Genomic DNA, 12,532 nt, shown 5'->3' on the forward strand with positions numbered 1-12,532 from the left:
TAAAAAGAAAGCCAAAAACCCTCTCCAGAACATTAACAATATGATTGACCAGCAAGATTTTTATATGCAAAACTCATTTGTAGCATTGTAGAACCACCTAATGTTTCAAACTTGCAAAATAAACTGATCATGAAACAATGCTGCATTATACACTACTAATATCACCAACTTTAAAAGTGATAAGATTGAAGGTATTATCTGCCTTGATTCTCCACAATTCACATTGTTTATCATTCTCAAGATAAACGTTCAAAATCCCACCATAAATTATAGGTGAGCAATTTCAAAGCAGCTATCACAACCACACTCATTCATAAACATAACAAAACACATATCAACCCAATCTTTAGCCGAATACTGGAGTAATAGCCTAAATGATGCTCCATTACTCACTAAGAGCAACTCTAACAGACTATCCATTTTTAGCTTTCCATTTGACTCTCTAACTAAGTTGGCAAAAAAATTCCTCTTCATATTGAGTTGCTCATTCCAACATACTATCCATTTCCCACCTTCCAAATTCCAATAGGTAGCTTCCTCTCTAAAAATCTACACTCTCCATCCACTCCAAACAGCATCAATCTACACTCTCCATCCATTCCAAATAACCTCTCCATTTCACACTACAATAACTCCATTTTGAGCGTGGGACCCACATTTGGCAAGTCAAACCCGCTTGCCAAATTTGGAGAGTGTGGGTAAGTATTTGTCAAGCTGTATGGGACAGCCATCTGATAGCAACTCTATTGGAGCATATTTTTCCAGCAGACTTGCAAAATTTGGTCCAGACTTGGTAAAATTTGGTTCAGAAAGAGTGTGATACCCATTCTATTGAAGATGCTCTAATCATGTCTTTCCCACTCTATTTTTTTTCTTATAAAAACCTAGAGACATTCTCCATCTTCTTCCTCCCACATCACTCGGAAAAGCCCCTAGAACCTCTCTAAAGCCCTGCAGTAGGGCCCTACCTCGCCACAAGCCACAAGTGCTTCCCACGCAGCCGCCATTATCATCACCACCTCACTCTCACTCCCCCCAACAGTCACGCTCCCTCTCCAATGGAGCTCTCTCTCCCCCTCCTCCTCCTCTTCCTTGCAAGCCTCTCGCTTGCCAATGCCAATGCCAATGCCGACGGCGGCAACACGACGACCTACATCGTGTTCATGGACCCGGCGCGGATGCCGGCCGTGCACGCGTCCCCGGCGCACTGGCACGCGGCGCACCTCGAGTCACTGTCCATCGACCCGGCGCGCCACCTGCTGTATTCCTACTCCGCCGCGGCCCACGGATTCGCGGCGGCGCTGCTCCCGGACCACCTGCCCTTGCTCCGCGGCAGCCCCGAGGTGCTCCAGGTCGTGCCCGACGAGGTGTTCCAGCTCCACACCACCCGCTCCCCGGAGTTCTTGGGCCTGTTAACGCCGGCGTACCAGCCGGCCATCGGCAATCTGGAGGCGGCCTCGCACGACGTGGTCATAGGGGTTCTTGACACCGGCGTCTGGCCGGAGTCGCCGAGCTTCGCGGGCGCCAACCTGCCGCCACCGCCCGCTCGATGGAAGGGGGTGTGCGAGGCCGGTGTCGATTTCCCGCCTAGCACCTGCGGGAGGAAGCTGGTTGGCGCGCGCAGCTTCTCACGGGGACTCCATGCGGCGAACGGCGGCGCCATAGGCGTGGGGAGGACGACGTTCAGGTCGGCGCGCGACAGGGACGGGCACGGGACGCACACGGCGAGTACGGCGGCGGGCGCGGTGGTGGCGAACGCGAGCCTCCTCGGGTACGCCACGGGGACGGCGCGTGGTATGGCCCCCGGGGCGCGCGTGGCCGCGTACAAGGTGTGCTGGCCGGAGGGGTGCCTCGGCTCCGACATCCTCGCCGGCATTGACGCCGCCGTCGCCGACGGGGTGGGCGTGCTGTCGCTGTCCCTCGGCGGCGGCGCGGCGCCGTACTTCCGGGACACCGTGGCGGTCGGCGCCTTCGGTGCCGCGGCGGCCGGCGTGTTCGTCTCCTGCTCCGCCGGGAACTCCGGCCCATCCGGCGCCACCGTCTCGAACTCCGCGCCGTGGGTCGCCACCGTCGGCGCCGGCACGCTAGACCGCGACTTCCCGGCCTACGTCACGCTCCCGACAGGCGCACGCCTCGCCGGCGTGTCCCTCTACGCGGGGACCTCCCCCTCTCCCCGCCCCGCCATGCTCCCACTCGTCTACGGTGGTGGGCGCGACAACGCGAGCAAGCTCTGCCTCTCGGGAACGCTAGACCCGGCCGCGGTGCGCGGCAAGATCGTGCTCTGCGACCGCGGCGTCAACGCGCGCGTGGAGAAGGGTGCCGTCGTCAAGGCCGCCGGCGGCGCCGGGATGGTGCTGGCCAACACGGCGGCCAGCGGCGAGGAGCTCGTGGCGGACAGCCACCTTCTCCCGGCCGTGGCAGTTGGGCGGACGGTCGGCGACAAGATACGGGAGTACGCGGCGCGCGGCGGCGGCAGGCCGATGGCAATGCTGAGCTTCGGCGGCACGGTTCTTGGCGTCCGGCCGTCTCCGGTCGTGGCGGCATTCAGCTCTCGCGGCCCCAACACCGTCGTGCCGGAGATCCTCAAGCCGGACATGATTGGCCCGGGGGTAAACATCCTGGCCGGTTGGTCCGGCCTAGCTGGACCGACCGGGCTCGCTAAGGACGGCCGCCGGACGAACTTCAACATCATCTCCGGTGAGCGTCCCAGTGTCACTATCAAACTCTTGCATTCCTCAGATTCAAAATCCACATCTTGCCATGCTGCTATCGTCCGTATCTGGCTCTTGCACTCCTCAGATTCAAAATTTCACATCTTGTCATGTTGCTAGCATGTTTGAATTACTGATTTACTGCTCATACACGCATACCACAATTCAGTCAGTTAAGGAGATGTACTAGGAAACAGGATTCAGTCATGCTCATGCTGTTGCAGAAAGGCCGTTTCATCCCAACTTTCATTTCTGTCGTAAGAAATGGCATTTGCTTTCACTGACTTTTGTCAGGGATGCACATGTGATGCTTTGCAAGATATGAACTCATAAAAGGCAACAGCAGCTAGGACAAGATACTTTTTTACTTTTGTTTCTTTTGATTGCCAATTCAAAAGGCATGAGGCAACCAGACACTAGTGTTTGATTACTCCCAACTTTATAGACTGGATCTTGTGAATCTGTGGTGACATTTTCACTACTAACTGAAAAGAAAGGTGTCCAGTGTCGTGAGTACCAAAATTTGCTACAGAATCAAAGAATTCTATGCGATCTATATCTCTTTAATTCTTAGATGTGTGATTACTGTCAGAATAGTCTCTGATTCTTTCCTGCAGTAGGATTAGACCAAAATCTAAACAATGTTTGCTTACTGAGATATTGATATGTTCTTAGAAGCATAGTTTAATTGATTGTAGATAAAGCTGTTTCCAGTGTACCCCTGGGTCATGTGCATTGCTGCTGTGTGTTGCCATGGTGGTTGAACTGACGATCTCATGTGCGTTTTTCACCACGTTGTGGGCCATTTTGGACAAGAAGAGAAACATGCAGTAGGTTTTTCCCTTTATTTAAAAAAAGTTAGAACTAGAACTAGATGGAATGGAAGGAATAACTGAGTTGTTGCTGCCATAACAGAGAATTCAAATGTAGAAATCAAGTGAGATTTCTTTTCCCAGTTGCTTTATGTTCCATCAAGGCACTCTTGTATTCTCAGCTATCGTTTTCTCATATGTTGATGCATAGATAGTGCTTTTCCGAGTTTCTCCCATGATTGATATTATTTATTCTTGACTACATAAGTTTGCATGCTATTATGAGCTAACCTGAACACTACATTTGACTAATTAGTCTTTCTAATTTATCTGGTGTTTGCATTTATCAGATCAATTAATTGATTACTTCTTTGATTCCTGCAGGGACATCGATGTCCTGCCCTCACATCAGTGGAGTCGCTGCGCTTCTGAAGGCCGCTCACCCTAACTGGAGCCCTGCTGCCATCAAGTCTGCACTGATGACCACTGCATACACCGTTGACAACACAAACTCCTCTCTTCGTGATGCAGCAGATGGGTCACTTGCAAACGTATTTGCTTATGGTGCTGGCCATGTCGACCCACAGAAGGCGCTTTCTCCAGGCCTTGTGTATGATATCTCCACCAATGACTATGTTGCCTTCCTCTGCTCCCTGGACTACAGCGCTCCACACATCCAAGTGATCACTAAGATGTCCAACTTCTCCTGTCCGAAGAAATTCCGTCCTGGTGATCTCAACTACCCGTCGTTCTCAGTGGTGTTCAAGCAGAAATCTAAGCGGGTCATGAGGTTCAGAAGGGAGGTGACCAACGTTGGCCCAGCGACGTCTGTTTACAACGTGAAGGTCACCAGCCCTGCATCTGTTAGTGTCACAGTGACACCAACGAAACTGACGTTCAAGAAGGTCGGGCAGAAGCAGAGATACTATGTCACCTTCGCGTCGAAGGCTGGTCAAGGCCAAGCGAAACCGGATTTCGGGTGGATATCCTGGGCGAACGATGACCACGTCGTTCGCAGTCCGGTTGCCTATACATGGAAGATGTGAGTCTTCCTGGTGCCTAATCATGCCCCGGAGCAGGTGAAAGATAGATAGCTTGATCTAGTTTGCTGATCGCTCCACAAAGAGAATCGGCGTGGAGCACTCGACTGCAAACCTGTATTTGTTTCTTCCCTTGGTTGGTCGGTAACTCACCGGGCCTTAATATCTATCTCCTCTAGTCTTCAGAATCCGGCATGTAACTTGTGAAATTAACATGTGACATTTCCTTTCTTTTCTAGCTTATGTTTGCAGACATGACTCTTTTACTCCTGAAGCTGTGCAGAATGAAATGATTGGGTTTCTGTTTCTCTGCTACCTTGTTGCTTGTCAAGCCTTGTATTGATCTGATTTACTAATGTTTTGGACATGTTCGTCAGAATTTCAGATTTAGACTCTGCCCTCCACATAGGCTGCCGCTCTAAACGCTGGTGACGGGATATGCATCGTCCCCAAATCCGCCCCAACCATAATCGCACACAGTGGCACAACACATGAGAATTCTGAATTCAGATCCCAGAATACTGTGCCATTTCAAGGTACGTTACGTCGCGTACGCCACTAGACTGGCTCGATGTACATTACGGATCTGCTTTCTGGGACAAGGAAAACGAAAAGGCTGCGTGCGTTGTCTCACACCCACGCCGCCTTTTGCCCGGCATGCGTGTGTACGCCTGCAATGCAAAGCACGCGTGCTCCCCTACCATCTTCTTCCCCGCAGATCTCCGTTGGAGATAATCTGCATTACTATTGTTATATAATTTCTCTCCCTCTTTCTCCAGCATAATAGGATGACGGTAGCATAGTAGGATGCGTTTGTATCCCGCGTCACGTCGACCCAAAATTATAATGTGCCTTAGCCCATGTCTGCTTAAATTTACTTTGCATTCAGCCCAAATCAAAGTCTCGAGCTCATACGTCTCGTCTTGATTGCAATTGAGTAGCGGTGAGGTTTCTTGTGGTGGAACCTGTCCATCAGAATTCGAGCCCTCGATTCGGCGCTGGTGCTTGCATTTTCCTGGATTTGTTCTAGGATTTAACTGGCGTTATTCTTTTAGTGGTAGGCGATGTGCCCATTGATAGCGAGGCGTCAATCGTCAATCTTGAGGATTTGCCAGCTCAGTCTTTCTGATGTGCTCATAGGGATAGAGTTCCATGCGTGTGTTCGTAGGGGCGAGTGGGCGTACGTGTATGTGAGCATCTGTGTGTGTATGTACTGTGTGATTCGCAAAAAAAATACGTGTATGTGAGCATCTGTATGTACAGTATGATTCGCAAAAAAAAGCCTCATCTTGATTTTAACTTCCATATCTACATTGCATTTTTCTCTTCAAACCCGAATATACTTTTAAATCCATTTGGACTATTATTTTTCTTAGAATAAAGAAAGTAAGCAAATGCAGTTTAAACATTTTTTTTCAAAAACTCAACAATTTGAATGAACAGTGCATTTAAAATAATGTTGTAGGAGATGGATGGACAAACCATAATTTGATTAAAGGGGATGGATGATTAGCTGGGTTTGAATGTCGACCTTGAAACGTATTTTTCTCCTCTGACCTTAATCTACTTTAAAAATCGTTTGAGCCATTATGTTCCTTAGAATAAATAAAACAAAACCATATCAAATATGTTTTTTTAAATCAACATTTTGAATGAACCAGTTTAACTTTTGGAGAAGTCAATATTTTATCTAAAATGTTGATTGGGTTTTCAAAGTAATTATCTCTTAAAAAAATTTAAAGCTGCAAAACCATATTTCAAAGTAATCAGACGCGCACAGGAGGTTCTCCTAAAAGTATCTTACCAGAAGTTTTCATTCATTTATCATTTTCGCACTTGAATTGGTAGTTCCCTTGCCTGAAAGTATTTTTTCCCCATGATGAAAAGTGTTTTATTTTTAATTGGAAGTTTAATATGGTCATGACTGAAAGTTTTTGGCTTTAGAACCCTAAATTCTTTTGTTGTAGAGCCCTGAAATAAATTGTTTTGATGTGAACTGCAAGATTTAGGGGTACTATAGGGATGGAGGAGAGTGGTCCTCTCTAGCATCGGAGGTGATGCCGGTGAGGCTGAGGACGGTGGCGGATCAGGCGGAAGGCGGCGGGGGTGGGCAGAGGAAGATGGAGGCAAGCAATTTTTCTTTCTTTCTTTGTTTTTTTGGACGTGCGAGTGGATAAGAACGGCTGATGGGGCAGCCTCCTTTCCAAAATGCGATGATCAGTCTCCATCTTATCCATGATGACACAAACTAGATTCATTTGTAGAGCATCTCTTGTGCTCTTACACATCACCGATCGTTTATTTGTTCTCCGGCGGCGCCGTGTACACAAATGGTTCCACGGTGCCATCGTCTAGAGCAAGCAATGACTCCAGGGCCTCTACAACGGCTGACATCTGGGGCCGGGATTTGGGGCTCACATGCAAGCACTTGTGTGCTATCGCTGCAGCCTTTTGGGCAGCTCGAGTTGGGTACTGCCCGTTCAGCCCCTTGTCCATCACGCGGTTGAGCCTGCGAGAGTCGTTCAGGCACGGCCGCGCCCATTCCACAAGGTTTTGCTCTCGTGGTGGCCTGTTCTTGTCCACCGCCTTCCGCCCTGTTAGCAGCTCTAGTAGTACAACGCCGAAGCTATACACGTCGCTCTTTGTTGTTAGATGTCCTAACAAACATTAAGGAAGAAATGATAGATTGGTCATTATATCTTCGGACTTTTTGCTTGCATATGCATCTTGGTAAGAACAAATTAAAGCCAACCGAAATAATGTAAGCCTATACCAGTCATGATGTACTCGGGTGCAGCGTAGCCCTGCGTGCCCATGACCCGGGTCGAGACATGGGTTTCGTCTTCTCCAGGCCCATCCTTTGCTAGCCCGAAATCCGACAGCTTTGCTGTGTAGTCCTAAAAGAAGGGAAAGAACCACAGGAACTGAATGTTATGTTAACAAAAATTACAGAGGGTCTTCGGTATGGTGACCGTCTCACGCTATGCATGGAGGCACTGAATTATTCAACTGGTTACTACCGAATCTATGCATGTATACATACCGAGTCCAGTAGGATGTTGGAGGTCTTGAAGTCACGGTAGATGACGGGTTTTGCAGCTTCGTGGAGGAAGGCCAAACCTTTGGCAGCTCCAATGGATATCTTCAATCGCGCTGACCACGGCAGGGAAGCAGAGTATTCTGTACATCCATGAATCCATTTGGGCAGCAATGGTTAGCCAAGTAAATGTAAATCGGGAGAATACTGAAGTTATTGTTGGCGATTAACTTTTCTAAGTGTCGGTATGACTAGCTATTTGCAACTATTACTTGTCATCTATTACTTGATATTGTCCACTTGATCTAGGAATGTGGCTTTATCATCGGCTTCGGATCAAACTTCAAACCAATAACCTTTAAGGCTTTAACTAACCATTAAAAAATGCGAACTTGTCTGTGTGTATATAGTTGCAAAATGAGTTATAGGTATATAAACAAACCATGAAGTGTTAAAAAAAAACCTCTATGCATGAATCGCATCGAGGTCGTCAAGATCAGGTCATCAGATGCATGAGGAGAAAGACTGATGTATACATGTCAAATATATACGTGACAACATCAAGTCTATAAAAATCTAAAAAGCAATATGAATAGTCAATGTTGTCTCTTATATTTGGACATACATATAGACGAAAGCTAAAGGTAAAATTGCATATAGAGATTATGATAGTGACCACTATTGAGCGCCTCTGATTCTAAAAGATATAAAAAGCTAAAATGAAAATAGTTTAGAATTTGTATTATTAAGAAAAAAAAAGGAAATCATAGAATCAGCCGTACTTTTGAAGAGATGCTTCTCCAAGCTGCCCCTCGCCATGAACTCGTAGACAAGAAGCCTGTGCTGGTCCTGGTAGCAGTAGCCGATCAGTTTGACGAGGTGTGGATGCCGCATTTGCCCAAGGAAAATGACTTCGGCCTGCCCAGCCGAAACAAATAAACAATTCGTCACAAATGGATACAGGTCACAGGTCAGAGTATACATATCATCTTCTAAGTATTTTAAGGAATATTTTGACCACTGATACTTACTATAGTTGAATTATTTGACCAAATAATGCAGTGTAGGTTAGGTGGTTGACAAGTTGACTAAAGGTTTCTGAAAGCAAAAATTACGTCTGAAGAGGAGACGACTTGGCGACTTTCGTCCAATGTGATCACAGCTAAGCTAGATGGCAACACTACAATTTTCTTTAGAGCAGGGTTAAGATAATCTAGCTAGTTCTTGATTGTTAAGTAAAGGGAAAAGTCCAATTTTCACCCTTTCTTTAACTATAACAGAATTCTGATTTTCAACCCGCAACTACAAAACGGGACACGGAGGGCCATCCAACTGTCGAAACCAGACAAATTTGACCATTTGGGTAGTTTCAAGAGTGGTTTTGCATTTTCTAAAGTTTAGGTTTAATTAAAAAATTATAACTAATTCATTTTAAATTAGAAAAATATCAAATTTATGCCAAATTTTTTTCTGAAAATGTAACCTATCTATTGGTATTCTATTTAGCATTATTTGAATCTTAGTCGTTCATGTTCATTATGTTTAATTACGAGCAATAAAATACTTGGAATAGTAGCAAATATGATGTAAACAACTTCAAATAGAGTACAACAAATAGCCTACATTTTTAGAAAACTTTTGGTACTAAATTCATATTCTTTGGATTTGAAATGAATTAGTTATTATTTTTTTATTAAATCAAATCGTTTAAAATTTCTACAAAATGCAAAACCGCCCAAAGGTCCAAATTTACCCGGTTTTGACAGTTGGATGGTTTCAGGTTGAAAATCAGATTTCTGCTATAGTTAAGGTTGAAAATCAGATTTCTACTGTAGTTAGAGGGTGAAAATTGGACTTTTCCCTTAAGTAAAATACTAAAAGGGGTGTAAAACTAACTTTTAGGGTGCATTTGGATGTAGATATTGGGTTGCTGGAATTGAGTTGTGTACCAATACCAAAGCAAACTAGTTGTTTGCATGTAGATGGAATTGTTAGTTGGAATTCAATGAGATGAAAAATACCAATTCATGTTTGAGTTTGCATTTGGACGATTTGAAAATTCACCATCTCCTCCGCTCCACGGAGGCCGAGCTCCACGACTCCGACCCTTTGCTGGGGATGAATTGGACGGACTGGGATTTGACATGCGTTGCAGAGCGAAGATTTGGGCTTAATTTCTCACACAAAAGAACAAGAAGCTGAGAAGAAAAGCAACAGCAAAGTGCCAGCACAATCCATAGAAGTACACCAGCAAACGAGGAAGCCAATTGAAGCATGAATGGATCTGCACTACCAGTTCCATTAGAGCCGTGGAAGGGAACGACCATGAGGCACAGAGAAGATGAAATCGAATGGGGTATCGTGCTCCTGGTGGAAGGACGAACATGTGCCCAGCGGCGCAAGAGCAAGCGGAACTGAGAACCTGGAGGAGGTTGCCCGTGCTGCAGGAGCTCGAAGGCTCCAAGCTCGCCCGCGGCGGAAGCTGCTGCCGCCGCCGCCAGGGACGACGAGCTTGCCGCATCTGCATTCGCATTGAGGACGAAGGAGATTGATTCACACGGTCACGATCTCGTCTCGTTGATTCGCGTGCAGCTCTCTTGCGCACCTCCGCTGCCCATCGAGAGGATGAGAATGGGCGGCGCCCTTGCCGGTCAGCCCCTGCGGAGAGGCACACGCGTAGGGATGGCGGAGGGAGATGGAGATGGAGATGGGCCGCGGCGGTGGGATGCGGGGGAGCGGCGCACTTCACGGCCGGCGGAGGGACGCACGGGAGCGGCACGCGGGATGCCGGTGAAGGGGCGGCATGGCTCGCGCAGGAGAGGAAGGCGGAGGTGCAAGAGAGAGAGAGACGGAGAGACGCGGGGAGGGGGAGCGACAATGACCAGGAGACTGACAACTTTGCCATTTTCCAGTTTAGTTCTTTAGTGCAGTTTCAGTGTAAAGTCAATAAAATGCTTAAATATTAAGACAATATTCATCACACGGCCAACAATTCAATATCAGGTCCCGGAAAATCGGATTGAGAAGTATATACCCATTGTTTATTAGTACGTCTAGAATGGTAAACAGGTCCAAGGTCTCGGCTTCCTCAGTTATTGGTTTGATGAATGAACCAATCCTAGATGAGTAAGCTGCGTTGATTCAAGGAACTTTGGTGGGATAACTCAAGCCATCATGCTTATGTTGTGCATAATGAGTGAGATGGTGACGGACTAACCTATGTTATTTCTTTTTTTGAAACAAAAACCTATTTTATTTCTCAAACAAAAGTACTAAACAAAAAAATACGAGTGAGAAAGTGACGATGTAGTCGTCACATTCATCAAAGCAAACACTCCCTAAAATCAGCTACTCTAGGCTCAACCACCTCTGCCCAAACCATTCGAAAGTAAAAGAGACTATTGAATATGGCTGAAAAACGGATTAATATCTACTCATTTCAGATGAACAACAGTGCACACCAACCGCTATATTCTCGCAAATCTGCAGGGTGATTAACATTAATAATCAACTAATTAGCCGCGAGCATAGAAACTGTAGCTTACCAGCCATTCTTTGTGGCCCTGCGAGCCTTCGAGGTCGAGCAGCTTCACAGCGACGGCCTGCGGCCGCAGGCCGGGCCTGACCCGCTCGTCGACGCGGCCCTTGTACACGGGCCCGAACCCACCCTCGCCGACGAAGTTGGTCATCGAGAAGTCCCGCGTCGCCGTCCGGAGCTCTTCCACCGTGAACGCCAGCACGTCGGACCCCGCCAGCGACAGCGACAGGTCTAGGTCCTCCGGCGACGGCAGCGGCTCCGGCGGCCTCGAGCTGGAGGCCACCTTCGCGGCGTTCCTCGAGCCGCCGGAGCCGGAGTCGCCGGAGCGGGCGGCGTGGGAGGAGCTGAAGCAGCCGAGGCCGAACAGCGAGCTCCACGACGTCGACGACGACTTGGGCTTCCCCATGCGAGCGTGCGGTCAGCTGGTCGATCAGGAGTGGAGGGATTTTGTGTGGAATAGTCGTTTGTGTCGTGTGCTTATATGGGGTGTGGGCTGGTTTGTGGGAGTAGTTGCTGTCATCATCGGTCAATCAATCAGTTGTTTGGTTTGGTTGGGATAGCTACGTAATTGCTAATTAGTGGTTTCTGAGCGAGCTACTTAGCTTGTTTTGATTTTTTTCAAATTCTGCGTTGTATCAAAAAATAACAGATTATTATAACACTTACATTCCGTAATGGATTTTTAAGACTAACCAAATTATAATTCTTCCGACTCTGAATAAAAAGTCAATCATATTGTAAAATTTATATAGACTAAAATTTACTTAATGCATTACTAGTTTTACTTAAAGAATGCTTTTCATGATATAAATCTCCTTCTATTTAAGATAATACTTTTATGAGAGAAGCTACCTTAGTGCATCTAGTTATTAGTATCCGTGATGAGGAGCTAGCCGACAGGGGTTCAAACCGCAATTCTCACACATGTCCATGTGGTATTCATAATACCACGGTAACACACATCATTATACATTTCTTAGATATCACTAATAAAATTGTCATATTGGAATCCTGCTAGATCTTCACCCGGGAACACACGATCGTTTCAAGGACTCGAGTACTCAACTGCTATGTTAGGATAGATCGCTAGAATTAATGAATTAATTTGTTAACTGATGATAGTCTCGTCAAAAAATTACAGAGTTAAGACTTGTGGAGTGGTAAATACAACTCAGTTGCAAGTACCCTCTGCAACTCGAGGTAACTTATATTGTGCTTGCGAACTGCTCAGTTCATGAGGTTTGTTGTGATGGAATCTGGCCACCCGTGTTCAAGTCCTCAACTTGGCATGGTCCTTGTCTTTTTTTGGATTTATTTCAGGATTTAACCGGTGTTATTCTTTTCAGTGGTAGACGACGTGCACATCGATAGCGAGACGCCTATGGTGACTTCAT

At 46.8% G+C, this 12,532-nt stretch overlaps 2 protein-coding genes across 2 annotated transcripts; one reads left to right on the forward strand and one right to left on the reverse strand.

Moving 5' to 3' along the window:
- The first annotated feature begins 919 nt into the window (after positions 1-919).
- Positions 920-4,878, forward strand: LOC101756073 (subtilisin-like protease SBT1.8). Its single transcript, XM_004983056.3, has 2 exons — positions 920-2,697; positions 3,908-4,878. Exons 1-2 carry the CDS (start codon positions 1,059-1,061, stop codon positions 4,567-4,569), a joined length of 2,301 nt encoding a protein of 766 aa, XP_004983113.1. The 5' UTR covers positions 920-1,058; the 3' UTR covers positions 4,570-4,878.
- Positions 4,879-6,777: 1,899 nt separating this feature from the next.
- LOC101756475 (serine/threonine-protein kinase RIPK) lies at positions 6,778-11,592 on the reverse strand. Its single transcript, XM_004983057.3, has 5 exons — positions 11,146-11,592; positions 8,383-8,518; positions 7,607-7,743; positions 7,337-7,460; positions 6,778-7,220 (listed from the first exon to the last, which is right to left on the reverse strand). Exons 1-5 carry the CDS (start codon positions 11,542-11,544, stop codon positions 6,862-6,864), a joined length of 1,155 nt encoding a protein of 384 aa, XP_004983114.1. The 5' UTR covers positions 11,545-11,592; the 3' UTR covers positions 6,778-6,861.
- Between the last annotated feature and the right edge of the window lie 940 nt (positions 11,593-12,532).

The sequence above is a fragment of the Setaria italica genome, chromosome IX (genome assembly GCF_000263155.2).
Source record: "Setaria italica strain Yugu1 chromosome IX, Setaria_italica_v2.0, whole genome shotgun sequence".
Lineage (NCBI taxonomy): Eukaryota > Viridiplantae > Streptophyta > Magnoliopsida > Poales > Poaceae > Setaria > Setaria italica.

What these genes read in the sequence shown, in the direction of transcription:
- LOC101756475 (XM_004983057.3), bottom strand. Translation starts at nt 11,544, where the DNA reads ATGGGGAAGCCCAAGTCGTCGTCGACGTCGTGGAGCTCGCTGTTCGGC. An exon ending in CCAACATCCTACTGGACTCG is followed by an intron (nt 7,461 to 7,606) that starts GTATGTATACAT and finishes CCCTTCTTTTAG; the next exon opens with GACTACACAGCAAAGCTGTC. An exon ending in ACCCGAGTACATCATGACTG is followed by an intron (nt 7,221 to 7,336) that starts GTATAGGCTTAC and finishes AATGTTTGTTAG; the next exon opens with GACATCTAACAACAAAGAGC.
- LOC101756073 (XM_004983056.3), top strand. Translation starts at nt 1,059, where the DNA reads ATGGAGCTCTCTCTCCCCCTCCTCCTCCTCTTCCTTGCAAGCCTCTCG. An exon ending in GAACTTCAACATCATCTCCG is followed by an intron (nt 2,698 to 3,907) that starts GTGAGCGTCCCA and finishes TGATTCCTGCAG; the next exon opens with GGACATCGATGTCCTGCCCT.